General features: G+C 38.8%; 1 protein-coding gene across 2 annotated transcripts in view; it reads right to left on the minus strand.

Annotated features, from left to right (window-relative positions):
* Window positions 1–4,373: 4,373 nt before the first annotated feature.
* PPP1R21 (protein phosphatase 1 regulatory subunit 21) overlaps window positions 4,374–27,100 on the minus strand; it is a 32,028-nt gene continuing 9,301 nt past the window's right edge. The window contains exons 8-23 of one of the 2 annotated variants that reach the window (XM_050972443.1): window positions 26,953–27,024; window positions 25,296–25,348; window positions 23,161–23,310; window positions 20,019–20,120; window positions 19,854–19,942; window positions 18,821–18,957; window positions 18,060–18,152; window positions 16,665–16,792; window positions 16,161–16,313; window positions 15,325–15,417; window positions 13,975–14,208; window positions 12,591–12,626; window positions 10,776–10,892; window positions 9,768–9,866; window positions 7,611–7,739; window positions 4,374–5,790 (exon numbers count right to left, since the gene is read on the minus strand). In XM_050972443.1, coding sequence (XP_050828400.1) covers window positions 5,761–5,790; window positions 7,611–7,739; window positions 9,768–9,866; window positions 10,776–10,892; window positions 12,591–12,626; window positions 13,975–14,208; window positions 15,325–15,417; window positions 16,161–16,313; window positions 16,665–16,792; window positions 18,060–18,152; window positions 18,821–18,957; window positions 19,854–19,942; window positions 20,019–20,120; window positions 23,161–23,310; window positions 25,296–25,348; window positions 26,953–27,024 — 1,715 coding nt within the window. In that variant the 3' untranslated portion in view covers window positions 4,374–5,760. The remainder of the gene's footprint in view (window positions 5,791–7,610; window positions 7,740–9,767; window positions 9,867–10,775; window positions 10,893–12,590; window positions 12,627–13,974; window positions 14,209–15,324; window positions 15,418–16,160; window positions 16,314–16,664; window positions 16,793–18,059; window positions 18,153–18,820; window positions 18,958–19,853; window positions 19,943–20,018; window positions 20,121–23,160; window positions 23,311–25,295; window positions 25,349–26,952; window positions 27,025–27,100) is intronic. The other variant, XM_009093677.4, reaches the window with a different exon arrangement.

Here is a 27,100-nt window from a genome sequence, read left to right on the forward strand (position 1 = left end):
AGTTATTTCTCCTGTAAATACATTTTGAAGAGCATTTCACATAAAGATACAGTATTATATGTTGCTAAAGGCAGTTATAAAACTCATCCAACATTTTACAACACCAACAAATTCAGTTTACATTGCTGACTATATTTAAATTGATCTTAGCATGATTTTTAGTGTATTGCCTGTTTATAAAATGTTTACTGTCTAGGACTATTTTATCAAAAGTGAAACCTGTCAGTTCATATCTGGCTAGAACCAAATATTTGTAAATAGAGACAGAAAACCACTTGTTTCTAACTCTTATTTTAACTCTTTCCTCTGCTGCTTTGCTTTTATTTTAGCAAGAAATTTCTACAAAAGTTCATTCTAACAAAGATGTATTTTGTTTTGAAAAGTCAAATTCTCCTCAGGTTAAAGGAATCCATCTTTCACTGAATACAATTGCTATTAAAAACTTACAAGTTTAGTATATTCACTGTTTAAATGATGTACATTTATTACATATAAATTAGTTATAGAAATTTAGCATATTGTGAGAAATTGGCTTCAAATGTTCCTGAGCTCATGGGCTAGAACAATAACCTAAGCTTCTCTAAGCTTCTCTAACCAGCTTCTTCTAACAAGCTTCTCTAAGCTTGTTCTTGCCTGCTTGTTTGGACTAAAAATAAACCAGACTTTCCAGATTTCAAAAGAAGCTTTTGGTCAAGTTGATTGTCCCCTCTCCAGGTTCACATTTTCTGTCCAACCCTGCACATGCTACAGACAATTTGAATGTCACTATGCACAGAAGAGGAGCAGCACCAGTTCCAGGATTACAGCTGTTCCCTGTGCCAAGGGCTGCAGTTAATGAAGCTGCACTGGAATTGTCAGTTCAGACCTTTTCAACCTCATAACTCCATTAAAATAATCTGTCTTGGACACAGTGTTCTGCATTCACTACCCAAGCCCAAACTGAAGGCTTTTAAATCCAAGAGAAAAGAAAGTTGAAGCTTTAAGGGAGAGCAGGCAAGGATGAGGAGGCAGAAAGGGGAGTGTTTGGCAGGGTAAGGTGTTCTCACACTCATTTCAGAAGCAAAGGACTTGATAGACACAGAGCCTGCAGCAAGCTCCATGCCACCATTGACTAGGTGCCAAGAAAATTCATGAAAGAATCCCTAGTGCCTAAAATAACTGGGAATGACTTGGACTCTTAAGCTTTGTGGGTTTAACTCTTCTCAGGACAAAGCTGTGCTGTTTAGGGGAGACTGTAACTACAGCTTTGACACCAGGCCTGGGGTTCAAAGGCTTCTTCATTAGTTAAGTCCTCATCAGCTTAGAAAGTTTTGACTCACAGGGTGAATCAGTGCTAAAACAGATAAATTGTGCTTCCTACTGCTATCTCTGCAATTTCCATGTAAGAGGTTTAAAACCAGAATTCTTTTAGGGCTGTTAGTGGGGTGTCTGCCCTGCAAGTTAAACCCAAGGAGAATCACACACTTGGGGTTTTTTTGCAGCTCAGCATTGCAGCAATTGGAGGATTTGCCTGTGTAAGGAGATGGGTGATTCTGAATGAGCACTGACGTGTCTGCAGCTGCCTGCACACAGAGCAGAGCAGACAATGAGAGCTGCCCCAGGTCAGTTTCCATGTGCTGCAGCTCACAGCTCCAGCCTTACAGAGGTCCCCAAAGCTCTTCCCTGACCCGCTCTGGAACCAGACTGGCAGCACTGCAGGCACAACTGCACTTAAAGGAAGTTTTTAACTCTGTGAATAAAATAAACATTCAGGAATTCGGGCAAAAATGCCCTGTCTAAACCAACGTGGATTGAATACACAGCCGAGCAATACTGCAGGTAGTGACAGAGGCAGGAAAGGCAGAGTGAGACACAACAAGCATTCTTAGAGCAGCATCCAGCCTTCCTGGGAGGAAGTAATCAGACCTCTGGCAGCAATTACAATTTTTTACTGTACTAAGGTTTGTTTTTATTATGACCCTACTGTTGCTAAGATAGTGCTCTCAAATTACCTTACATACAGACTGTATTAAACAACAGGTTTGCCTAATTTACAGGGCCAGGTGGTTCTCCAAAGCTGAATATATCATAGGATTTACACTATTAAAAAAACCCCACAGCCTTGCCACTCCTCAGCCAAGCCAGTAAATAACTTTTCCCTTGTCCTGATAGGCAGTATGTGGATACAAAGTTAATCTCCTTTCCTGTTTGCAAGTGATGCCTTGCAGGTCAGAGCAGATCTGGTTTTGGGAGTATAGGAAGCACGGCTGAACAGTGAAGTCAGCACCCAGGAAACATGCTGGGCCAAAGTCCTTCACACCAAAACCTCATCTGCCAGCAAGGGAAGGGAGGGCAGGTGGAGCAGCAGGATTATAAATACGAATTAGAAATTAAGCTGGCTTGGGAAAAAGGGAAAATAACCATATAAGTGGCCAAAGGTAGGAAAAAAACTGTTCCAGCCTGGATATTTCACGTGCAGGGAGAAGATCTGGCACATTTCATCATGCCATGAAATGCTGAACTGGTTCAGAATGAAGCTGAAGGGATTAACAAAAGGCATGGCAAACACCACCAACTTTGAACCAACACTTCAGCTGATGCTGTTGAAATCAGAGATGTGGCAATTCAAAATAATCATTGTTCAAACAGCAAAGAGATGCAGCACCTAGCACAGCTTATGACACCAGCCTAAGATTCCTGGTTTAGGAGTTCAGTTTTCAGGCAGGGAAACCTCTGACCTCCAGGAGCTTAAGGCCTTTTAAAATAGACAATGGATTTGGTGCTTCTTGGGCAGTTTCAAACTGATGAAGGAGTGGTTCTTAAGAGGGCAATCTTGAAGTTAAATTAATGCCTGATTGCAGCAAATATTTATTTTGAACACCCAGAATAGTTGCAGGGGATGTGCTTTCAGAAATCTAGGGCAGCTGAACATTTTGAAAGCCCTAAACATGTTAGTATAGCTTTAAAACAAAGCTCAAAGATTTTTTGAAAATCCAATTTAAACCATTAATATAGTGATTTTCAGAATTAGCCACTTAAGCCTGAGAATGAGAGATTATTCATGAGGCACTCAACATTATGGAGAAATTAATTAAGCACTCAAAAAATGCTTTAAAACTTGTGTGTCATAGTGAACTGTCCTTAAAAAAGATAACTGACATTCAGGCTTTTCTTTACCCCTGGTTTTACACTGTGCTGTGCTGAAGGTTCTTAAACTTTACAACACTTTCTCACTGGTTTCCCCAGTTAACCACCTCAAAGGCATTCACACTGTACATTTCTGAAGATTAATTCCATTAGTAAAATCTCCTTGCCCAGATTTTGCACATTCCATGATACTCTGCATATACCATTGCAAACAAAGTAGTTCAAAATTATTTTTCTGGAAAACTTTGCCTCAAAGATGAATTTTTTGCTGCAATGTTGAAACAAGTCTTCAACTTTTTAACAGCAAAGCCTTGTGCAGTAGGATTTTGGCATTTAACAGCATTTGAGACATTGAGGAAGATTCAGCATCACCTGGTTAGCAGATAACAAGCACAAGGAGTTGGTGCTTCCACTTGATGCAGTTTCTAATGCCACTGAGTTCAATGTAATATCCTGTGGCCCCATACAACACTACTACAGCAGCACACAAAACACTGATTTAAGTTTCTTTTGCCAGATTTTACTTTTGGGTATTGATAGTTTACAGCTGTCTAGAACTTACTCAAAACATTTCCTTGAAAAACTGAAGGCAGCTTAAGTGATTAGAATTGTCTCTTCTTTAGCATGGTTATTGCTTGGTGAGGGGGACACCCAAATACATTCCCAAACAACACTGCAAAGAAAAAAATGCTGACAAACTGATGTACATTGGAATTGTACCTAAATGCCAGTACACTCTACATAATTCCAGCTTGGATATTGGGGTATACACTGAACATGCATTTGATTTTTCAATGCAAATTCTAAACACACACTCTTTTTATTCAGACATGTAAAAAAATGGCCTAAGCAAAATCTTTTTCTAAAGGCAGCAACATATGAAAAGTAATATCAGTAAAAGTAGTGTCAGTTCAGTCATTTGATTCAGAGAATTAAAATAACTGGATTAGTACCTTCAGTGCAAGATGGAAGTTCTCAGAAAAGGCAGCTCCAAAAGAATTGGAAGAAAGCAATTAGCTTGCCAACCCTGAATGAAACAGTTGAAGCTATATCTGCTCTCCCCATCTCCTCTCCCCTTTACAACCACTTGTATTTTGCATTTCTGAAAGGAAAAACTATCAGAACAAAGAGGAGCACTGAAAGCACCTAGACTGGTGTCAGTATCCCACCAGCAGCAGCTGGAACCCCCCACCACAATGCCACACTCTGCAGCCTGGGCACAGCCAGAAGGAACGAAAAAGTCCAGCTGGTTTCATGTGGTTGATTTTATTATTACATACTGATAATACATTTCAGCACATCTGATATCAGAGTAAACCCCCATGGGACAAATAAGTGCCATAATGGAAATTATGGAACAGAAGACTGGTGTAAAAAATGTGGAGCAGCACAGCATCTGATTTAATACAAAACAAACAAACAAACAAAAAAAAAAACCACCAAAAAAACCCCCACAAAAAAACAAAAACAAAAAAAAATCACAAAAAAACCCCACAACCAAAAAACCAACGAAACAAAAATCCAACCCAAAACCAACAAACCCCACCCCCAACAACAAATCAATGCTGTGAAAACTTGTGATATTTAACTTCACCGGGGAAAAAAACAAACAAACAAACAAAACCCCAAACAAACAAAACAAAAACAAAAAAAAAAACCCAAAAAAAAACCTTAGGAGAGGCCCAAAGTTCACAAACTTCTGAAAACACAGGAAAAGCCATGTGCACCCCCCAGTGAATCCATCACAACTCAATTCCATGAAGACTTTTTGCAAGTTCAGTGCTTAAATCTTCTACATATTTCATATTCTTCTTTACTGCAAGAGAGCACAGTAAGCTGATCTATTCTACACACATTCTTTCACTCCTTTGGGGCAAATGACAATCACAGTTTCCTCTAGCCTTAAACAGCTATTTCAACCAATACATATATATATACATACATGTGTAAACAAAATGTTACAGAAATGCCTTAAAGCAATTTCACTGAAGTAGCCCAATTCAATTTGTGCTCTTCACCTCCAAATCCAAAGTGCCAAATACAAGCAGGAGAGGTTTCCACTGTTGCAGTCTAACAATGATCCCATTTACTTGGTGAATTTGTAAAAATAATTTCAAGCCACAATTCCAATTAATTCTAGAGGGCTGAGAACAGGAGTAATACATTTACAGTAACTGCACAGCTTGCATGGCCAAAAAAAGTCTCCAAACTCATTTTTAAACTGTTATTAACAAGTAATGGAATGTACATGTGCTGACCATTAAATGTAGAACTCAAAAACAGACACCTACTGCACCAATCCAAATTTGTTAATGCAGAAACATATTTGAAAATATACAAAATCTGAAGTTGTTACATGAAATCAACATCTGGTTTTAAAAAGTGCACAGTAAAAACTGAAGGTAATTACTATATAAATTATCCACAGAGTGTGTATTTCCTGGTTTAGAGCCAACATTAAGTTCTGTTTTATCTCTTACAAGTTCTAAACATTTTCAAGCCATTTACAGCCCTAATTCAGTTTTTACTAGACCCAAAACCAGCCTCAGCTTCCTGGAACAAACAGGAACTGGATAATGAATGGTCACTATCTGCATCCTGTGCAGCAGCAGCTTCCAAAGACTCAGCTGTAAACTATCGATTTTTGTTCTTTTTAGAATTTCCCTGCAACAAGAAACAAGCAAAGAGAACATTATCATTCAGGCAAGGAAATCTAGACAGGTAACATACAAAATCTGATGTCTAATAATTTATGCCTACAGCAAACAAGCTACAGTCAGACTGAAAATAAACACTCCACAGACTTCTAAGTTTGACAGATTGTAACCATATGCTCTGAAAATTCCTCTATTTCTCTAAGCACAAGAAAGGCAAGTACCAGATATCTCAAATAAGCACAACAGTGCCTTACTTACAACTGAAACTTGCAAATGACATTTGAGGGACATCCCAAGACATTCAATTGTATTAATACCACTAATATTGTAAGGGCAGTTAAGGCAAGTGAAATCAAAATCCACCTTCATGTGCTACTCCAAATAACTTCTTATAGAATAATTGTATGAAATTAAAGACCAATCCCCCACCACACTGGGTTTTTTCCCAAAATGAATTTTATTTCAATTCAGGTTGTACAGATTATTCCTAGTTCAGAACAGAGTTTGCTCCACAGCTAGCCAACTCACACTTGACCTTCAGTAATTCCACAAAGGAAATGTGGAGCTTAAAATAAAGTTTTGTGCAATAGTTACTTGCTGGCAATTCTCAGTCTTCCTATTTCCTGAAGATAACATTTGTTTTGAATCTAACCAACAACTCTCTCCAAGTGATAAGGGCTTTAACTGCATCACTTGGATTCCAACTGAATCCCCTTCTGCATTTGGTAACATCTGAAAACCTGTGTGGCTTCTGTTGTGAGGTTCTGAGGTCCTTACAGACAGAGTACCAATTCAAGTCTTACAAGTATGGCAAGTGAGACATTGCAGAAAACATTTTATAAAAACATGAAGTGCCACGATCAGTATGCAGCCAAGAGCTTCCCCCTGGAAACACAATGGCTTAAACACCACAAAGTAATTTTAAAGAATACAATGCCAAGTTAAAACACTCAGAAATCTGAAGAAAAGCAGGGGGAACAGTTTATTCTAAAAAAAAAAAAAAAAAAAAAATCACCATCATGGGATCTTTAATCAGAACATGAAATTTATTTATTATTTTTCTTTTTTAATCCTTCAGTGACACCTGCTTCCATGCATCCCAGAAATAAGGAGAATAATGATAATTTCTTTGTTTCACAGTCAGATAAGTGAAGAACAAAGGCCTTCACAACATCTGTTCCTCCCTAGAAGCATCAGAATAGGATATACCATGGTTTAATCACTGGCTGCTCAAAAAAAGCAGACTTCTGTATTTTTCATCATTAGGTAAGTAAAAAAATCTGTTTCTGACAAGGGTAGACTCCTTGCCTGGTAAAGAATTTAAGTGTGCATTTCAAGCTCACGGAAGAATACAAGTGGCAACTTTTTCGTTCCTACACGAGGGACAGATGATGTAGAATATGGAAACAAAACAGAGAAAGAGAGCAGCTGCCAAGGACAGAGTATGCTGCAACCAAAAGGAGTGCAGAAGGTACACTTCATGATAACCACCCAGCCTCAACAGCTGGGTTTACAAATAGCTCCATTTTCACCATATTTAAACAAAAAAACAGTGATCTGAAACCAGAGGGTACACTTTGAGAACCTAGCGTGAAGCAGTGACATGAAGAGCTTGGCTTGTTCTTTTCCCCACATGTATGTTTAGCAAGATTTTTTTTCTTCACTGAAACATGAAGGAACAAGTTTGGAGTTTTCTTTCCAACTGGCTCAGAGTAAGAATTGCAGCTTGTGAGCTGGTTTGTCCAAGGGCAATGCTGCAGGAACACCAAATGTAACCCTCCCAGCCCCAGCTGCAGCCAGGGACCTGTGCCAGCACTGCCAGCTCACCTTACTGGTCATCTTTAGTGTATCAATCTCTTCCCTTTGCTTAGTCAAGGTTTCATTCATGCTGCACAGGTGGTCACTCATCATGCTTAACTGGTCCTCGTAGCTTCTCTTTGTCGTCATCAATTCATCCTAAGGGAAAATTAAACAACCAGAGGCCCTGGCTCAGTATTAGTGATACCTGGCAAAGCAGCACACTTCCACCTCCACTTAGTCAGCTCCATTTTTGATGCTGAGTGTGTGCAATTCAGCTAAAAAACCCTGTTTTATGAAAGGAAGTCAGCAGCTACTTTTACCTGAAGTCCCATGCATGGTTTGTTCCCTTTATTTTTGTGTTGTTTCCTTTAGATTTTTTCCCCACTTTTTATGGCTTACATAAAAGGGTAACAGCTAAGTTTTCCACCAGTGCTTCTAGCCAGGAAACAAGTAATGTTTATGGGGTTAAAGCATGGCCTGCACAAGAACACACAAGGCATCCAAAGCTGAAGGAACCATCACTCCACATGCAGCTAGAGAGAGCTATGATCTCTCTGGGATTACACAGACATGAGGGGATAGTGTGCATGGCTAGAACACAGAAATGAAGGGATAAACACACTTTAGGAAGGACAGAAGGGAAGAAATCATGCTCTGTGTGAAGAAGTGGCTTGAGGACTAATAAATCTCATCAGCAGGAGAACAACAGGGTGATATGAAAGGCATCTGCTGCAAGCAGATAAAAATCTCCCACCACAGACCCTGATCCTCATTAGGGATTTTAAGTACTCTGGCACATCCTGGAAGGGCAGCAAGGTGGAACACAAGCAACTGAGTTGTCTTGAGTGTTGCATAGAACTTCTTGATACCAGTGATCAGTGGGACCAAGATATGCTCCCTGCTGGACCTGTTTCTCACAAATAAGGAAAAGCTGGTCAGGGACGTGAAAGCCAAGGGCAGCCTTGGCTGCAGCTACCATGAGTTAGGGGCATTCAGGATCCTGAGGGAAGCAAGATGAATAGTAGAATTGCAGCAACTCTAAACTCAATAGGAGTAGATTCTGGCTTCTTTCAAGGTCTGCTTGGAAAGGTGCCAGGTAAAACTGCCCTGGAAGTTACAGGGGCCCAGGAAAGCTGAATGATCAAGGACAGAACAAGGAACAATCCAATGCCTAAGACATGGAGTGACTGGGGCAGAAGACCAGCATGGCTGTATAGGAAACACCCAGTTCCACAGCTTGATCTGAACTCTCTGCTCTGACCAAAGGAGGGGACAAATCTCCTTCAGAGGACCCTTCCAACCTCAACTAGTCTATTATTCCGTACTATGTAGACTACTAAACATACTAATGGGGTGTGCCTGCTACCTTTTCATAGGAAGTTTAAAATGAAATTAACATCTCATGCCAAGTTCAACATCTATTGTGGAATTTCTTAAAGGAGCAAATCAAAAAAGTGTTTAAAAAGGATTGTTCATGGTAAGACAGCTCAAAGCTTCTAACTTTATATTCACAGCCTGTATGGAGCAATTTTGGTACCCACCATCACAGACAGATGAGCAATAATGATATGAAGTAAGTGTAAAGAAAACACTAAGGAATTTATGAATTGTGGATTTAATTATACTTTATTGTACTACCGGCTTCTTTCTCAGCTGTGTGGAGGAGAAGGTCAAAGGGACAGGACATTCACAGGATGGCATAAGAGTTGATTTTTGTTAACAACAGTTTCTTAAAGATTACCCCAAAACTATCTCTGCTTAATATTAAGGCACCTATTATTAAAATAAAAACAAATCAACCTGGCATTTTTTAAAACCTTCAGACCCAGATGCAAGAAAGGATTAAAAATTCCTTATTTCATCTGGAATCAGTCAAACCACCACCCCTTCTGGCATTACAACTCTCTCATTTTCATGAAAATCCTTGACATCAAAAGGGCTAAAACACACAGGTTTGGCCAATATAACCTTCTCTTGGAAGCATGCTCTACTTCAACTTTCTACCTGGGATTTAAAGTGTATTATTCAAGGCTCTTCTCCACATACCACTGGAGCTTTTATATTCCACAACACAGGACCTAGTAATGGCATGGCCAGGCTAGATGGTTGTCATTTTTCTGTTCCAACTCCCCCTTACACATGATTACAAAATGCATCTATTCCATTACAGAACAATTTACTTGCCTGTAATCTGGTGATGTTTTGACTGGCGAGCTTCAACTCTTCCGTGAGCGATTCCTTGGACTTCTCTGCCAGAGAAAGTCTTTTGGCAAGTGCTCGACACTACCAGGAACAGGACAGGGAGGGTACAAGGGACAAAAGTCACTTCCTCTGTATTGCCTGCTGGCATCCTTAAGTGCTTGCTTTGGACTTTTCCATCTGTGATACTTGGATTTCAAGAAACTCAGAGCTTGTGCACATTTTTAAATGCAGAGGCAGTGGAATAGTTGACATGAAATGTTTCATTTTACAGAGCTGCCATATTGCCAATCCTCTAAATATCATATTTTTCATGTAACTGCTACAAAACTTCTCATAAGTAAAAAGCAATACAAACAACTCACTTCATACAAGGCTCAAAATATCACAGAAAAGATGGTTCCTCCATACTATGCCATCTTCCATTAAAAAAATATGTAAGAGGATTTGCTCTGTTAACCTGGAGCTTTAGTGTATTCTGCATCATTTATTACACAAATCAAAACAGCCACTACTTTCAAGAAAAGTTCCCTCATGACTTGAAATGAAAAGGAAACCATAGATACAATGAATCATCTTGTTCATTCCTGCAGTATAACTTATAACTTATGCCTAAGAGCCAATTTTCTCAGGAGAGCTGTTTCCATCACTTCATAATACACTCAAATATTTTTGAATGACATCAGCATCACTATAAAATTAAGTCAAAACTTCCTTGGTAACTAAAGCCAGCTGCTTCAGCTTATGTGAACAAACCTATACATGACACACATTATACTTCTTAATACAGCCAAGACAAGGCTACCAAAGGATTTATTAAACATAAAAAGCTCTTTTACAGTATCTGTTTTTATGCATGCCAGACCACAATCAAAAATATTCCAGGAACAGATTTTTATAAAACGTTATGCTCCATATATTGAAATTCACTCTCATAGCACTTGCCTGTGGGAAGTTCAAAAAGAGATTTACTGTCCTTGCCTGCATGCTCACCTCAGCATGGAAGTGCACTGATTTGCTGTCAGCAAGCTGCAGGTGAGAGGTCAGTTCTGCTATCCTGGCCATGTAGTGAGTTTTGATCAGGTCTTCACGAGACTCAGCATCTGGAGCCTGGCAAAGAAAAGTTTGAGCAGACAACATTTATGTCTAGTAGACTGAAAAACTGAACCACAACACTGCCTCCATACAGACTTCTTCTTTCCTTCTGAGCCCTGGCTGCTCTATCAAAAAGTATCAAATTCCCCAAACACAACAGAAGAATTACAGCAGGCCACACTGCAACTTGTCACTCTGATGGGGACTCTTAATGTCAGATTTCCTTACAGAACAAAGAGGTGACTGAAAAGGTAAGAATTTAACTTGCTTTAATATATCTAGTGTCTGATGAAGATCCAGAAGTGAACAGCTTTCACCTAAATGAAAACTGTCTCTTCCCAACAAGGAAGAATTCCTTCACATAACTGTATTTCAGAAGCAAACAAAAGTCACAACCATTACTAATGGTGCATGTTCCAGAAGTTTTTTTAGACATTTGAAATTAAAAAAGAAAAGAAAAAAATTAAAAAACCCCAACTAACCCACTGGGGTCAGCTTTCACATGATTTGTCATTTCAAAAGTTCTTTAAGTTCTGCACTGTGCAGAAGCCTTTAAGGACTTATATGAGTTATTATCTAGCCCCCTACCCCTTTTTAATCACACTCTCAGAAGGAGGAGTGAACAAAACTACACATCCCTTCCCTGTGATATCAGAAAAGGGAAGGCAGTGAACCTGACTCTCAGGAGTTCCTGCTGGAGCAAGTGTTACATTATAGCAGGGCTAAATGAAAAGTTAACATTTATTCTGAGGGCTGGCTCAAGGTTTCAGTGTGATCTGCGCTTTGTAGCCCAGGCACTGCAGCCAGGGTTTTTTATGCAGCTTGAGCTCTTCCCCCAGGGTTAAGAATGGAGGCTTGGGATACAGTTTTGGGCACCTGAGGCCCAGCCAGACTATCTCTGGCCAGAGGCTCTGTACAAATCACAAACAGGACAGGACTGCTGTGGAACGTGCCTTGAGCTGTTTTATTTTCCAGCATCAGCCTCAGTACATGGTTATGACAATGGGAAGATGCCAGCAGCTCATATCCCAGGCAGCAGACAAAGAACTTCATGTCACAACTTACTTTATAACTTTTTTGACCATTCACACAAAGCAAAAGCACATTGACAGTGCTTCCATCCAACCACTATAAGCACATGTACCTTCAGTTAAAACAATGCTTGCTTATTTTGAATACAATACCTGCTTGTAAGCCTTCAAACAACGCACAGAGCTCCATTATTAAGCTTAGAACTTCCTAACATCTCACTAGATAAACTTTTCTGCAGCTTTGGGAGTTATCCTAGACATTTGCTAATACAAGGAACACTGTTCTATTTGTCCTTGCTTTTCTACTTTTTACACAATTTTTCTGCTGACCAATCTCATGGCTACTGCTTAGCTCCAATCACACTTCTGCTGTCTCTCAGGCCTGCCTTTTGCAGCTTTCCCAAAACCCTCTGATTTTATAGATTCCCACAATGACCAGTGCCTTCCTCAAATTACAGAGAGCAGACCCTGACTCCAGTTCACACTGCTCCAAAAGGCTTACAAGGGCCAAATAACAGTCCACTAACAGAAGAAGAAAATTAAAGAACAGATGGATTTCAGAAATTTGACCATTGCCATTATACAGGAGTATTCTTAGTAATTAGACCAGTGGAATAAGTTTAGCAGAATCAGAATTGAAGTATTTAACAGATGGACTTTACTAATGTTTAAAACATATTACCTTTTCATTATCAGTAGTTACAGTCAACATTCCAATCTAGAACAAGGAAGAAAATACACTTAATGAGAAACTGCAAAAAAATAGATAGCATAGCTGCATTTTGGTTTCAGTCATAGAAGGACTTTGAATTTAAACAATCTTGCAACCATTCAAACTGAAAAGAAATTTAAGTACTTCCACCTGTAACATAAACAAGAATAGGTTGCATGAGTGCCTTGAACAGAATTAAACCTGACAGCAAGTCTCAAAAATGTATCTCTTGTTTTAGGAAGTACACAGGGAAAAGGCAATAAAAGCAACAAGATGCAGCTGGGCTCCTATGGTTATGCAACTGCTGATCATATGAAACTAATTCAGAGCCATGTTAGCACACTGAAACATTACTTGTCATGTTTCAGAGGAAGGAAAGTCAACCTGGATTTCCTGAATACCTTCCAAATTCCTTCCTTTCCCCTCTGACTAGTAAGCACTGAAAAAACTCTACAGGAGCAGTGTAAGCCAATACCTGGTTTCATGAAAGGATATCTTCCCAGAGAATCTAAGGGGCTTTTACCCCTTGATCTCAACAGGACTAGAGATTTGTATTTATGGGAAACATTCATACAATATGTTGACCCATGAGTAACATTCTCATCAAACTCCTAAGGAATCAAATAGAGGATCAAAAACTTAAGATGCCAGTGTACTTCAGAACTGGGGCTTTCAAAACAATCCATTGGTTACTTTTATCTTGCAGGAAAAGCAGGGAGGAAAAAAAAAATTCTATTGAATGCTGAGTGGATTTATTATTTCTTACAGATGACATTCCTGTTAATACCACTATGCCACTTCAGAGGTGGAATTCAGGGGAAAGGCCAATTCATTCTAAATATGTTAGTAAACAGGAAAAAGCCATTTACCAGCACAAGAAGAGCAAGGAAAGAATGCATGCTACATCCAAAAGCAATTGCTGAATCCAAACTGACCCCAGTAAGTCTTCAAAGCCATTGACAAACATTACCTACCTACTCCCATTTGCTTTAACATTCCTAGAGATGAATAAAAGTATTGGAAACACAGGCCCAACCCGAGATACACACCACTTGCAAAGTTTCCTAACTGCAGACAAACAGGGAGGTTAACCTATTATTTCCCCCTCAGTTACACATGGACAGAACTACAAAAATATCTTCACAACACTAAAGACAGCAAACAAAGTCTCAAAATCCAGAAAGTGTCCAACTCTGCAGAAAGAATTTGCAAGCAGCTTTGCAAATACAAGGACCCCAAGAGTGAATGCTTTTCAATACAGTCAAAAGGCTTTCATTTTCAGTGTTCCACTGATCAAACAGCACTGCTACTAAAGAAAGTGGATTTTTCTCTATTGAAGGAAAAGGTCACTTACCAGACTGGTGCTCTTAATAGGTTCCCTCAGACTCTTTTCTGTGATTTCCTTCTTTTGTTCTGTTATATTTGGCAGAACTGAATGCTCCTGGATAGTTTCAGTTAAATGTCCACTAAGAGAGTTCTTCAGTTTTTGGTTTTCTTTCTCTAGCTTAATTTTAGCCAGCTGAGCCTCCAACATCCAGTGCTCTTTTTCTTGTTCAAGTTTTGCAATTTTCTCCAAACTCTGCTGGACCTTTAGGAGGGAAAGTTTGCAGTCCAGGTTATTGAACCCAGGAGGAAAAAAACCCCACACAGGAAACGTTTGAGGACAGTATTATTTTAAACCATTACATAAGTGAGCTAACAAAGTGCAGCAGGTAAACAACCACTGTTCTGAGCTGTGAGCTTAGCTGTGGTTCTTTGTCAAAAATGGCCACACAATTTAATTAGTTTGAAACATGCACAGCTTATAAAACTGGCAACATTGTACTAGGAGAAAAACCAAAGCAGGGAAGAATTTTATAAACACTTGAAAGATGGAACTATCACTACCTTTTTCTATGCTAGAAAGACAAACTGTCTCCGCCCAGCTGTCCCACCTCACACAGACAGAACCACCCACTTTGTCCAGGTAAGAAAACAGCTATGGAAGAGAACACATCTAATCACTGCACATTTCTGCTGAAATTCACTTCACTCCTACTAATACACTTAGAATATTGGTAACTACAAAAAAAAATTCAAAGTATTTGTTTCTGTAACAGTTCAATAACAATGAGTCAAGCACAGCTGAGTATACAAGCGAATGAAGTGCCAGTATTAATTAGTTATTCTCATGCACATGAAGCAATGGACAAACTGTGTAGGCCTTTTAGATACCATGTTACCCATCCTGCTTCACCTTCCAGAAAAAAATTAATATATATATATGCATACTGGAAGATAGAAACTCTAATCTATTACTCTAACTGAAAAAATAATCAGTGCTCTTAACCAGTGCAAATGATTCCTGCACAGTCCAAAAGAGGACTCAAATCAGTACACAACATTAAAAATTAATCCTTCAGCATGCTTTATTCCTGTCTTTATTTTGCATTTATTTTAATTATTAAAGATTACCTGACTTCTTGTATTTCCAAAAGAAGGTAACAACGGCATAATCCTGGCTCCTACATCTACCTCCATGTACATTCTGCAGATAACCCAGCCTGGCAAGGGTTTTACTTTCAAAACTCTACAAGACATCTACAGTCTAATTTTAAAGTTCAGCATATTCATATACACCCACAAATGACCCCAGACATAAACTGGAGACTTTGATACAAGTTTACCTTTCCAAAATACACTGCCTTACATGTTAGTACAATACCTGTTGTGCAAGACCTTCCCTGCTTTCTGTAGAACTCAGGAGAACTCTGCGATTGGCTAAAGCCTCTTCATAAGGCACTGAATCTGCACAAGGCTGCAGAAGAATCAAAAAACCCCTCTCAAAACATGTTACACACTAGATCAGAACACGTGCTCTGCTTCTATTTTCTTACTACTGTCCTTAATTTAGTAAAAGGAAAAAAACCCCATGTTCCAAGTGCTTAAAGGGCAGTAGGAAAAAAATGGTTTGAGCTCTCAAGAAATACTGCCCCAAAAGGTACAGGTGATTAAAAAGTGCTCAGAAAACTCTGAGTGTTAATTAATGATCTAAGGCATCTTAAGGTACTCTTCACAAACTGCAGTAAAGTGATTTAGTAACAACTGCTAAGCACATCACCTAATTGTTCATTTTCATGGAGGCAACAGGGAGATCTGACTGCATTCAATCCTTTGGTTCAGCACATTTTCTCCAGGGTACTTCCTTTTTTTTCCCCCCCTATGTCTTCCAGTGAAGGCAAGGGTAAGAATATGTTTTCATTCACTCCATATTCCTGGTGAATACAGGAGGAAATTTACACAAGCAGCCACCCTCTTCTCCTTAGAGTCTTGGCACAGAAATAATTTGGGGAAATGGGTAATGGCAAAGTGGCACATACCCTCAGTTGTGAGGGCAACTACACTCTCTAAAGGTTTCAGTAGCACTGAGGGTTCCACTTCCTCAGCCAAAACCTGTCACTCAGACAATCTCTTCCATCCCAAACCCTGCAAACCCTTAGTTTGTGTTCTCCTTGGCATAACCATCAAGAGAATAGTGTTTCCTCTGTGCCCTTAACAAACCTTCTTCAAGGACTTCACATAAGCAGCTGCCTTCTTCTTGTACTGCAGCATGCACTCAGCTGAGAGAGGGCTGATGAACTCTGCCCCTCCCTTAGGGCCATAGCTCAGCGAGGTGCTGAAGTGATCCAAGTTGTTGCTGAAGAACGAGGCCATCTAGACACATCAAGAGAAGTGGCTCTTTGAATTAACCAGCAGGAGTCATTGGAGCAGTTAATCTTTGAAAAGACAAGTATTTAGTGAAGCTGGACTTTTTAACAAGACTTTGAAACAAGCTGCAGGCTCTTCCATGTAACTGAGACCTTCCTAACACAAAACATCCTCTTCACAGGATCTACTTTTATCACTCAGTTGTTTTTAACTCATAGCCTGAAAATAACTCAAGAATCAACATGACACTACAGATTACTAACAGCAGAGGCACACAGAGATTTTCTAAATCATCCAGCTAAGTTGATCTTTGTTCCTTAAAAATCTGCACAAGTTTGAAACAAAACTATCCATTACCTTGCCCGCTCCATTTGTTAAAGCAGCGACAGAGGATAAAATGCAGTCATTTGTAGTTATGAGTTTCTGTGTGGCAGTTGGAACTTCCTGTTCTAAAGCAGCTTTCTGACTATAGTGCTTGGAAATATCTGGAAAATGAAAAGCACATTTATGCCAAATTAAGAATAAAAAACTTTTTGACAGTCACTCACAAAAGCATTTTAGCCTAAATATATTAATTTCAACAACACCAAAATTTAAAAAGAATCAAGTATTTATCATGTAAGAACATTCTCAATGTGGCCAAATTTAAAAAAGAAGTAATTGCCTGACAAGTGAATATGTGCACCTATTTTAAAACAGAGTACTATTGCTACAGAATAGAGAAATCCCAGCTCATCACCACCACAAACTGTAATCTGAAGTAATCTTAAAAAGTTCAAAATCAGTTGGGATTGAGAAAGAAGAGAGAAATTAAATATTCTGGAGTATGGGAATGTGAGATATTAAAAAGAACATTTCTGTTGATAGCTAATGAATTCTACTTCTATTTTCTGTATTTCCTTTAAAGTATAAATTGGATTGACTTTACATTATAGTGACCAGATTAAGAGGTAGAAAGTATTTTAAATTTATCTATGCTACAAAACTCATGGTTTAGGGTCTTATTTTGTGTGAGGTACAATCTTTAATATCTTCTTTTTTTCTTTAAAACAAGGACTCTGCAAAATGGGGCCATACTTCTCACGCTATTAGGAAAAAAACCCAATTTTGCTTAAAATTATGAAAGCTTAATGTTTAAACAGCTGAATAGTAAAAATCCAGTTCATCTCTATGGATTATTTTCTCCCCAGAAACAGATTCAAAATTCTGAGTTTTAACCAAATACCCCTTCACTAAAAACATAACATATCCATGTTGTTCTGATAAGAGCAAGGTAAACCATTTTCCAGAAGAAGCCAAGTTTCAAACTCAGACTTCTTTGTAACCTTTGTCTATTTATTCATGTTAAAAATTGTCATCACCCTAAAAATAGGAAGGAATAATTCCACTTTGAAGGCAGGTTCTAGGTCAATGCTACATAAGCAAAGGAAAATGGAAAATATGTACATTTCACAGCATTCCATTCTGTGTGCTAGTTTCAGGAGAGCAATGAAGCTCAGAAAGCAAAGTGATGCTGCTCAGGAAAATCTGGAGAGCCACAATTAAATAATCCAGCAGCTCTGAGGAACAAAGGTAAGAGAATGGAGGAATGAAAACCATGCATGAATGTCTAAAACAAGTGGTTAGGAGGTTTAGTTTCTTAGCTTGTAAATGTAAAACAAACCAGATTTATCACATACAATACATTCAGCACTGTTATAGCTAAACAAGAAAGCAGCAGAGCTGAAACAAGACAACATTCCCAACTCTCACCTTTTAAAATGTCATGGAATCCATGAAGACTTGCAGCAATGTTCGTAAACACAAAGTTGTAATTTGTCCTAAGGAGTCCTTCTGGTCTTGTACCTAAGAGTAACACATAAGAAGGAAAACCACAAAACTAAGATTTGTACATGAATGAAAAAAGTTAGCTTTGAAAATAATTCAGTTTCCACCTCCTAGAACCATTAGCATGGAGTATGAGTCATGATAGATTAAATTACTTAAATTTCCCCTTCAATATCAAATATACATGTATTCAATTCTGGCAGAGCAGGCAAGTAAAGTCCCTAGTTTTAGTCCCTAGTTTAGTCCCTTTCAAGTCCCCCAGTCTTTATTAGATTTCATAAATATCAATTGTGTTGGTCTCAAAAACCACACATACAGAAAGGCATGCTCACATCTGTAGGAAAGACAATCTGGGCCTTTCTAAAGAGTGAAGATTGAAATAACCTGAAGCTATAAAATAACCATTTTCCTACTGCTATTTACAGGATGCATTTGGAGACAGTTTCCCCACACACATACACACAAAAGCTTTACCTCATTTAATTCATTTTATTTTATATTTATTAACATGACAGTTGTAACAGCCTTACAAAAACGAGGGGCTGGAAGTGATGATTAGTAAGAAAAGATAGTTTATTAACCATTTCATAATTAAGAGGTGACAAAAGGCACACTGTCAATCCTACTATAAAAACCCACAGAAAACCAGTCACAGGGTAGCCAGCCAAGCCAGGACTGACACTTACTTGGTAAGGCCAGAAGACTGACATATGTGTGGAGCTTCTCAAAGACTGCAGTCAACCTTTTCATGTCTCCGTGCAGCTCCATATTTCTAGCTCTTAAAGCAGCTGTGCAAAGAGAAGACTCACACTCTTCTTCCAAACTAGGAATATATGAATTATTTTTTTAAAAGCAAGCAATTGTTTTAAAAATAACAAGCTCATGAGTTTTAGAGCATATAGGTGTTCTCTACCTCCCCAATCCAAAGCAACAACAGACCAGGAATTGATTTTAGAAAGGCCAACACAGCAGAGGAACTTAGCAATACATGAAAATTACTGTGTGCATGGCCACTCCCAGGTGTTTCTGTCACAAGCCAGGAATGACTTACTCTCACAGCAAGGAACTGATTGCAGCAATTTAAGTTTGAAGACTTTTGCCTCTACTACATAAATTCTCTTTTTGATTCCTTAGGAGCACGAGAACAGGTATAAAAAAAGAGGCATAAATCAAGTTTTTTTTTCCTTCCTTAGTGCAAGCCCTCTCTTAAAGCAGTTCTTTGTACCTATAATTCATCTCCCTTCAATCAACTCAGGAACAAAGATTTTCCCAGCAGAAGGGATGTAGACCTAGCCAAGTTTTACTACATTGCTACATTTACTGATTGATGAATAACGCTCAGAGAAGCTCAAGGCATTAACAGTTACAGTGTATCACACCTGAATAGTATCAATGCTATTAAATAACATTAAGAAACTTTAATAAAAGCTTCATTATTTTTAAAGTCTCATCTGTGAGGGAGGGTGTGTGTGGAGGAGCTTTAAAATACATGGTTTTAATCCTAATCCCTCTAAAAAACTGGATCTAATCTCAAGGTTTAGAAAACAACATGCAAAAAAAAAAAACAACCAAGCAAAACCAAAAGAAAACAAAGAAGAGTTCAGCCTTTTAAGACAGCAGAGGCCAGAGAATTTTAAGGTTTGACTTAATATTTGAGTAATGATGGTGCTGCATGCCTGACACAGTGCCTTTAAATTTGATCTATCAAATGAAAGGTACCTTTTTAACTGATAAGGAAGAATCTTTCTTAAAAAGCCTAAGTAGGAAGCTAAATGTTCTGAGAAGGCCTTCAATTTCACAGTTGTTTCCTGAAAGGAAAAAACAACAGGTAAGTGTTTTTGCTCTGTAAAAATCTTTGTGGGAACTAAAAGGAGAAAATCTTACCAGGACTGTCACAGTATCCTCCGTGATGCTCTCAAACAAGTGCAGCATTCCTTCCTCCAGAGGGCGAACATAGGAAGCGTTTTCATGGAGATACTGTGAGAACTGAGGACACAGAGGTTTTAAAATGGTGCTTGCAGACAGCTCCTATCAACTCTGCCAAGGTAACAACTGAAAGGGACGTTTTGGCCAAGCCCCTGTCCCCCTTAACGATGCCCAAGATGTCACTAATGAGACACAACAGTCCAGTGATGTACAGCAACCTCTTCTACAGTCAAAAACACACCCTGAGGGAAAGTGAGAAGCACTGGAAGTCCAGGCAAAACCACACCTAGGGCTTTGCCAGGGCATCCAGTCTCATTTCAACTGCCATGCACAGCACACCAAACCCTTGCCTTTCAGTTTTAAACATTCCTGCATTCCTTCCTCAACTCCATCCAATTAAGGCTAGATCCATGCACCATTTAGCCACAGAATAAACTATCCCACCTTCTTCCCAAAAGGAGTTTGCCTCCCAGCCTTGTCCATCAGCACAAACATTTGCAAAGCTGTGCTGTGCAAAGTACTGAAGAACTAAACCCAAGTCAAACTGAGAGCAAGAGATGTGGCTTTTTTGTCTTTTCATCTGTGTCCAGCCCAGTCGTCAACATGAGTCAAAGCATGCTTATGCTAATGCAAAGCATGGAGCTCCAACTGACCACAGGAGAATTCTTATTTCTAAAACTAAAACTTTGGCCCCATGGACCTGCCTGACTTTGCTAAAAATTGCTTCATTAAATCCTACAGTTAATTTTGCCTTCAAAAAAGCAGACCTGAGAACATAAGGTGTACTCTTACACACAATCAAATGCAACAACACCATCAACTTTCCATTTTGGTACCTCAGTATCACAAAAAGCTTCTTCCACAAATTAATACAGGTAGTCAAAAGCAATCCTGGCTTTTATTTTACCCCACAGAAAGATACCTTCACCTTTGATTATTTACACCACAAGAGCAGGTAAAGATCCCAGGCAAAGAGAGTACAAGAGATTTTAATTGTTCCCTGTATTATTACAGTGTGGTAACAGTGTTAACAAGAAGAGTGAGATGCTAAGCTCTGATCCATGCATGCACAAACCTGGGTGGAATTAGGGAAAATTCCTAAATCTAAGGAGGAAGAAATAACACATGCAGAATGCTCCTGGCTTGAGTTGGAAGAGAGAGGACTTGAATTATCCAGCATAATGCTGTAGACCCAGCAGAACCCAGCAATCCAACCCTTAAAGAGAAAAGGAATACTTGAACCTGGCAGGGAATTGTCCACATCTACTTTGAGTGTTTGGTGGGGAAAATAGCTTGAAAGCACCAGACAAGACCTGGAGTTGGGGAAAAATAAATCAGTGCAAGTCTGCTAAGCCACTACCTGACACTTGTTTCATCTTCTCTACCATATTAAGGGGACATTTTTGACCAACTTGGTGGAGTAGCTAAAAGTAAAATTAAAAAAAAAAAAAACACTGAGAACACTTGCCAAGCAAATAGATAAATTAATCAAAAATACAGAAGCAACTACAGCTTCAGTGAGCAATAAAAGATGCTTCAGTACTGGAAAGTCACAGCAAAAGCCCTGAGAAGTAGCATGCATTGAGGGAATTAGGCCATGAATACACAATGGGAGACACTACAAGAGACATAATTATGAAAACAAAGCCTGAACTACTGAATCAGACTCAATTATAAGAAAAGGAAAATGAAATTATGGTTCTGATTAAGTTGCCTGTTTCAGGTGTGCTGAAAAACAATAAAGAAGTTTTAACTAGGAGGTCAGGGGAAAAAAAATCTGTGAGAAGAGATGTCTAGGAAATCTGATTTTTATTGCTTTAGTGTAAACTGCAGTAGTATCTGAGAATGCAGTCACATAAAAAAAAAACACCACTCCTGCCCCAAAGAATCTTAAAGAAGACTAAACCACATCATTTTCACAGGAAGGACATGCCATTCTGAGTACATTAGGTGATAGGAGCAAGAAAATGTTCTCAAACTATGCTGAATCTCTGCAGAAGGGTGTTCTTGACTAAATCAGTTGAAACAACTGAGAAGGCAAACAGAGAGGGATTTCTCTAGTGGGTGGATAACCACCTTCATAAACATATTTGTTACCTGAAGAGAGGTTATAGGAGGTTTTCCAAAGAACAGGAAAGTTTTGTCACAGTTAACATTGACACCACATGCACTGCAGCCACTTGACCAATGCAAACCACAACTCACCTCAGTACCCTAAGTCTGAGCCCTGGCAACTACTAAACTGAAATGAAGAGACTGAATCACAAATCCTCCCTGCAACTTAAATACTCACAGATCCCCTTAAACTATGAAGTCAACTCTGATCTTAATGCAATTTGTTCCAAAGCATACATGTATGCATCCCCACACAAATCCTTGTGCACAGTTATTTTCTCCAGTTCACAGAATAGGAAAACAAAGTCAAAACATGCAGCTCAACAGCTCTGGATAACACTCTCAGAAAATCTTTCCATGGAATAGTGTCAAAAGAGATGAGTCAGATTTCTCATATTAATTTCAACATGCTTTAAAAACTGGAAGCTTCAGAACACTTACAGGAAACATCTTCACACAAGCAGCCCAAAATCAGATTATAAAGTTGTTTTTTGATAAGGGAACAGAGTCCAGGTTCTCTCCCTCATATAAGTCTACCCTTTTATTCTTTATATAATATTACAGCTAACCACTTTAAACTCAAGACCAGATTCTGTCTCAACATCTCCTATGCCCCAGTGCATTAACTAAAACAAGCTCTACTCAGCAGTGCAATATTTGTGCATAATTATTTTAAAACAAGTCAGCTGAACTTTCAACAGATGCACGTCAATTTAGCAATTAAAAAAGCAAAGCTTTGATTTGATTATCATATTTCTCTTGTAGCAGAGGCACAGGAGAAAAGGATTATCTATTCTCTGCAGCTACACCTCATCCACATTCAGAGAATTCATGGAGCAGAAAAGATGTCTCATGCAGGAGGGGCTGGCTCTCAGGAACACACTCACAACGTTCCAGTAAAGGTGGTGCAATTTTCCCTGACTAAGATCTATCACTCACTTAAGTCTAATAGAATATATTTGTAGCTGAAGTGTGCAAACTTTACCTTCTGATTCAAGGGTGATATTGTGTCTGTTGCAGAATCAATGGGGAAGATCTGTACCTTCTGCTCAGTGTATGTGTGGAAGTTCAGGAGAGCTGTTACAAGTTCTTGGACAAAAGCCAGGGCCTGGCCAGCAAGGTCTCGCAGCTTCAGCTGTAAAGACAGATATAAAATGATTGTGTTTGACATGGATCTATTTAAATATGAGAAAAAACCCTGTTTGGATACAAAAAATCATTATCAGCAATTTCTTTCCTGTTATTTCAGCCTAAAATACGTAACAGCAATTATTTTTAATAATTTTTATTCATAAACTACAGAAGGGCACATTGTTCTCTGACAACAAAGTATCTTTTTATTTCCCACAACTGGTGATGGCTTGCCTCTGCTGCATTTTTCAAACTTGCAAGCCACAAAAACACTGAGAGGTCAGCACAATTACAGAAACCATGTCTGAAATTCCAAAGAACAACAGACTAATTGCTGACAACAGCTCAAGGTTGCAAGGAAACCTCTATTTAATTAGTAAAACACAACAATGCTTGCTCCCAGAATTAAAGGTGTCTGCTTCTTTAACCAAGAACACTCAATTCTTATTCTCCTGGGCAGAGCTGAGATGCTGCTCATGAGTAAGGCTGTTCTGTGGCTTTAGTACAGCAGGAAGGTATCAAAGACATTAATCTAGAATGGAACATAAATTCAAGAGAAGAGAAAACTATTCTCTTTTGGGATTTATGGGAAGAAAATAATGTTATAGTGACATTTCAGCCAAGAATAACTTATCCTTCAGAGATGTACTCTTAATGCTTCAATGGACTGTTAAATCAGGTCAGTCTTGATTATGGATCTGGGATGGTGGCAATTAATTAAAGCAGTGATTATACTCAGCTTGTGTATGTTAATTAGCCATGCAAGGAAGGGAAACACACACACATTGCTGTTTTCTTGTCCTTTACACCACAGCCTGTGCTAATACAACAACATTTTGCCTCCACTAGCAAAGCCAGTCATAAAAATCTGCCCTGGAGTATTTTCAAGACTGCAGATCTTGAAGCATGAGGCTGCCTGACATAGTGCTGGCAGAAAATAGCAAAAGGAAAGAGTTTCCATGCAGTCATTCAGATTTTTCTTGGAACTCAGCAGCAACAACCTGAAATTTAGGTTATTTCCAACACAAAACTGAACAGCAAGTCACCTGTTCTCACAGCAGACATTACTGGGAAAAAGGTCTCTTTATAGGCTCTTCTGAAGAATGGAGAAAGCAACTATTTTAAATCTTCCTGCTGTAGCATCTGAATGCACTAACTTGAAGACTTGAGACACACAAGGAAACAGAAAAACCCCACAGTGCTGTAGAGTCCATCCTCAGCGGTAACAACACAGGAAAATTTTGACTCTCATAAAGGTTTCTGATTTGCTATTGTAAAAACCCTTAAAATATTCAGCCACTCACAAAAAGCCAAAGCTCATTTTTGAATACTGAATAAACAACACTCACAAGGAATCTCATTAAATTACAGCAGTGAACAGAAACTGTTTTCTAAAACCATTTCAATATATAAGAGTTATTCTGCTGCAAGTAAGAGGTGCTTTGGCAAGAAGTATCCACAGAATGTAAATGAACCGTGCAGAGATCTCAAAGTGACATGGTTTATTCCTTGAAAGGGCTCTGACTGGTGACAAGTAATGTTACCTAATACAGCAGTTTAGTGCACACACCAGTGTGCAGTTTACAAATGCAAACATTCCCTAAAGCTCAAGTGATGTGACTAAAAGAAGCTCAGTTGGAGGGAAAAGGAATTCGGGATACCAAACCTACCTTTTTCCAACAAAAGACCTCTGAACTACTGTAGTTTTAATCAGCTTTAAAAATGAAACATTCCACCTTCTAGCTTACTGAAGGTTGACACAGTAAAAGAATATTTTATATAACTTTAATAAGACTCCTTGATGTAACAAGAATATACACAAGATCTTGAAAAGTGCAGAGGCTCTGTGGGCAGAAATGCTCTCAGCCTGTCTTACTATTGTCATAATATTCTATCTCCTGCCATCTGAGGTACTAAAATGACTGGGTTTAACCCAGCATCTGTGTAGAAAGTTGTGCAGAGTCAGATGAAAGCACAAGAAGCACTTACCTGACTCCTTCTGTTGTGCAATGGTACATTCAGAGCATTGTATCGAGCAGATCCTACAGGACAAAAATTGAGTTATACGCACTTGTTAAATTGTGGGGGAGAGATATTTTTTGGTAAATACTGATAATAAAAGAAAATTCATTGCAGGGATATTACAGGTTATGTAAGCAATATTAACTAAAGAGACACAAACAACTGACTCCAGTAAAGCAGGCCTAAATATCCTCACTTAAGGGTTTCTGTGATTAAGTGGAAAGGAAAGCAGTTCAATACTTGCCTCAGACTATAAGTCAAATTTAATCATCTGAAGACCCTGAATTTGAAAAATACAAGCAGACTCCTCTTGCCCAAAGAACAATATTCATCATAAACAAGAGTGAAAAAAATCTTTCAAAAAAAAAAACCACACTTAAAGAATTCAAGATTATCTTCAAATTTCAATTACATGCCAAGGAGGGGCCAAGTAGGACTAATATTATTTTTGATTGGTTTCCATGTTTTTTAAAGCTCCTGTATACATTTAATATGTTGATAATTTAGACTAAGATGTACTCTCCACGTATTTCTGCATTCTTCTCTAGTCATGAAGTAACCAGAATGATGATTCAGTTACAAGCAGCCACAATTAGAGGGGCAGAGGGCTATTTGTACCTAGAGAACAGCTTACAAAGTCTTAGAGATTTAAAAGAGGTCACATCCATTCTCAATTCAGTTGAACAAAAACCAGCTTAGTTAAAAATTTGCTCACAAAGGAAATTTACAGTTTTTTATCCCTTTTGTGTCATTCACATTTGGCTATAAACACATGACAAGAGATAGTTACACTTAGAGGAAAATAAATTTGTCCAAAAATTATTGAATCCTGTCCAAAATTATTGAATCCTACTTCTAACTAAATGCTTCAAGAACCTTTTCCTACTCTGTAAATCATGCTTAGCAGTCATTAGATTGTTACTGAAATTAGCTGCTAGTTACACTTGAAGCCAACTACAGGGTCTATAGAAAGGCAGCAGGAATCCACAGCAAACAAACATCTCCTGACTTCCACTGATCTATCTCTAAAGAGATGTTCTCCATTTGCAGTGTTTTCTACTACACAAGCAAAGGCACTACGCCATGGCAGCTGAGTGAGCAGATCAATTACTTTAGCAAAGTTCTTGCTACAATGATAAGCACCTAAAAAATGCAAGCTAAAGAAGCCAGAGAAGTAGAAATAGGCAGCAGATGCCAGGCAAAGTGAGAGAAGTGGAAAGGATACTAACTCCAGGCACCAACACCTCAGTATGATGTGCTGTATGGAGTCAACATTTCCTGAAGAGATGATGATCTGGTGTTCCTAAGCCAAGACTCACTGCATTGCCAAACCAGTGGAGAGCTTGGCACACTCACCCCTGCAACACTTTTAGAGAACCTAAGGCTACTTAAAACATTGTCAGCAGGTTTTAAACTGAATAAAAAATGCCAAAGCCACTAATTAAATACGCAAGAAATTCAAAAGCCTGTTTTCACTTCTCTGCTCCTTCTTCACTACTTTCAGCTTCTTCACTATTCCAGGTCCTTCTGATCTTGAAGGGTCCAGAAGAGTCCAGACAGTGCCTGCCCAGCCTTGTGTTCAGCTGTTTAGGAAAGCACACAGTGCACACCAGCCCATACTAACCCATGCTTGCACCAAAGCCATGCAAAGGCTGAGCACTCCTAACTGCAGGGGATCCTCGGCACTTCAGCTGATCTAGCAGCAGTTGGAAAGGAAGCAGAAAAACATTGCTTCAGGTAAAAGTCCCCAGGTCCAAAGGGCTTTTTTTCCC

The sequence above is a fragment of the Serinus canaria genome, chromosome 3, assembly GCF_022539315.1.
Source record: "Serinus canaria isolate serCan28SL12 chromosome 3, serCan2020, whole genome shotgun sequence".
In the NCBI taxonomy this organism is placed as follows: domain Eukaryota; kingdom Metazoa; phylum Chordata; class Aves; order Passeriformes; family Fringillidae; genus Serinus; species Serinus canaria.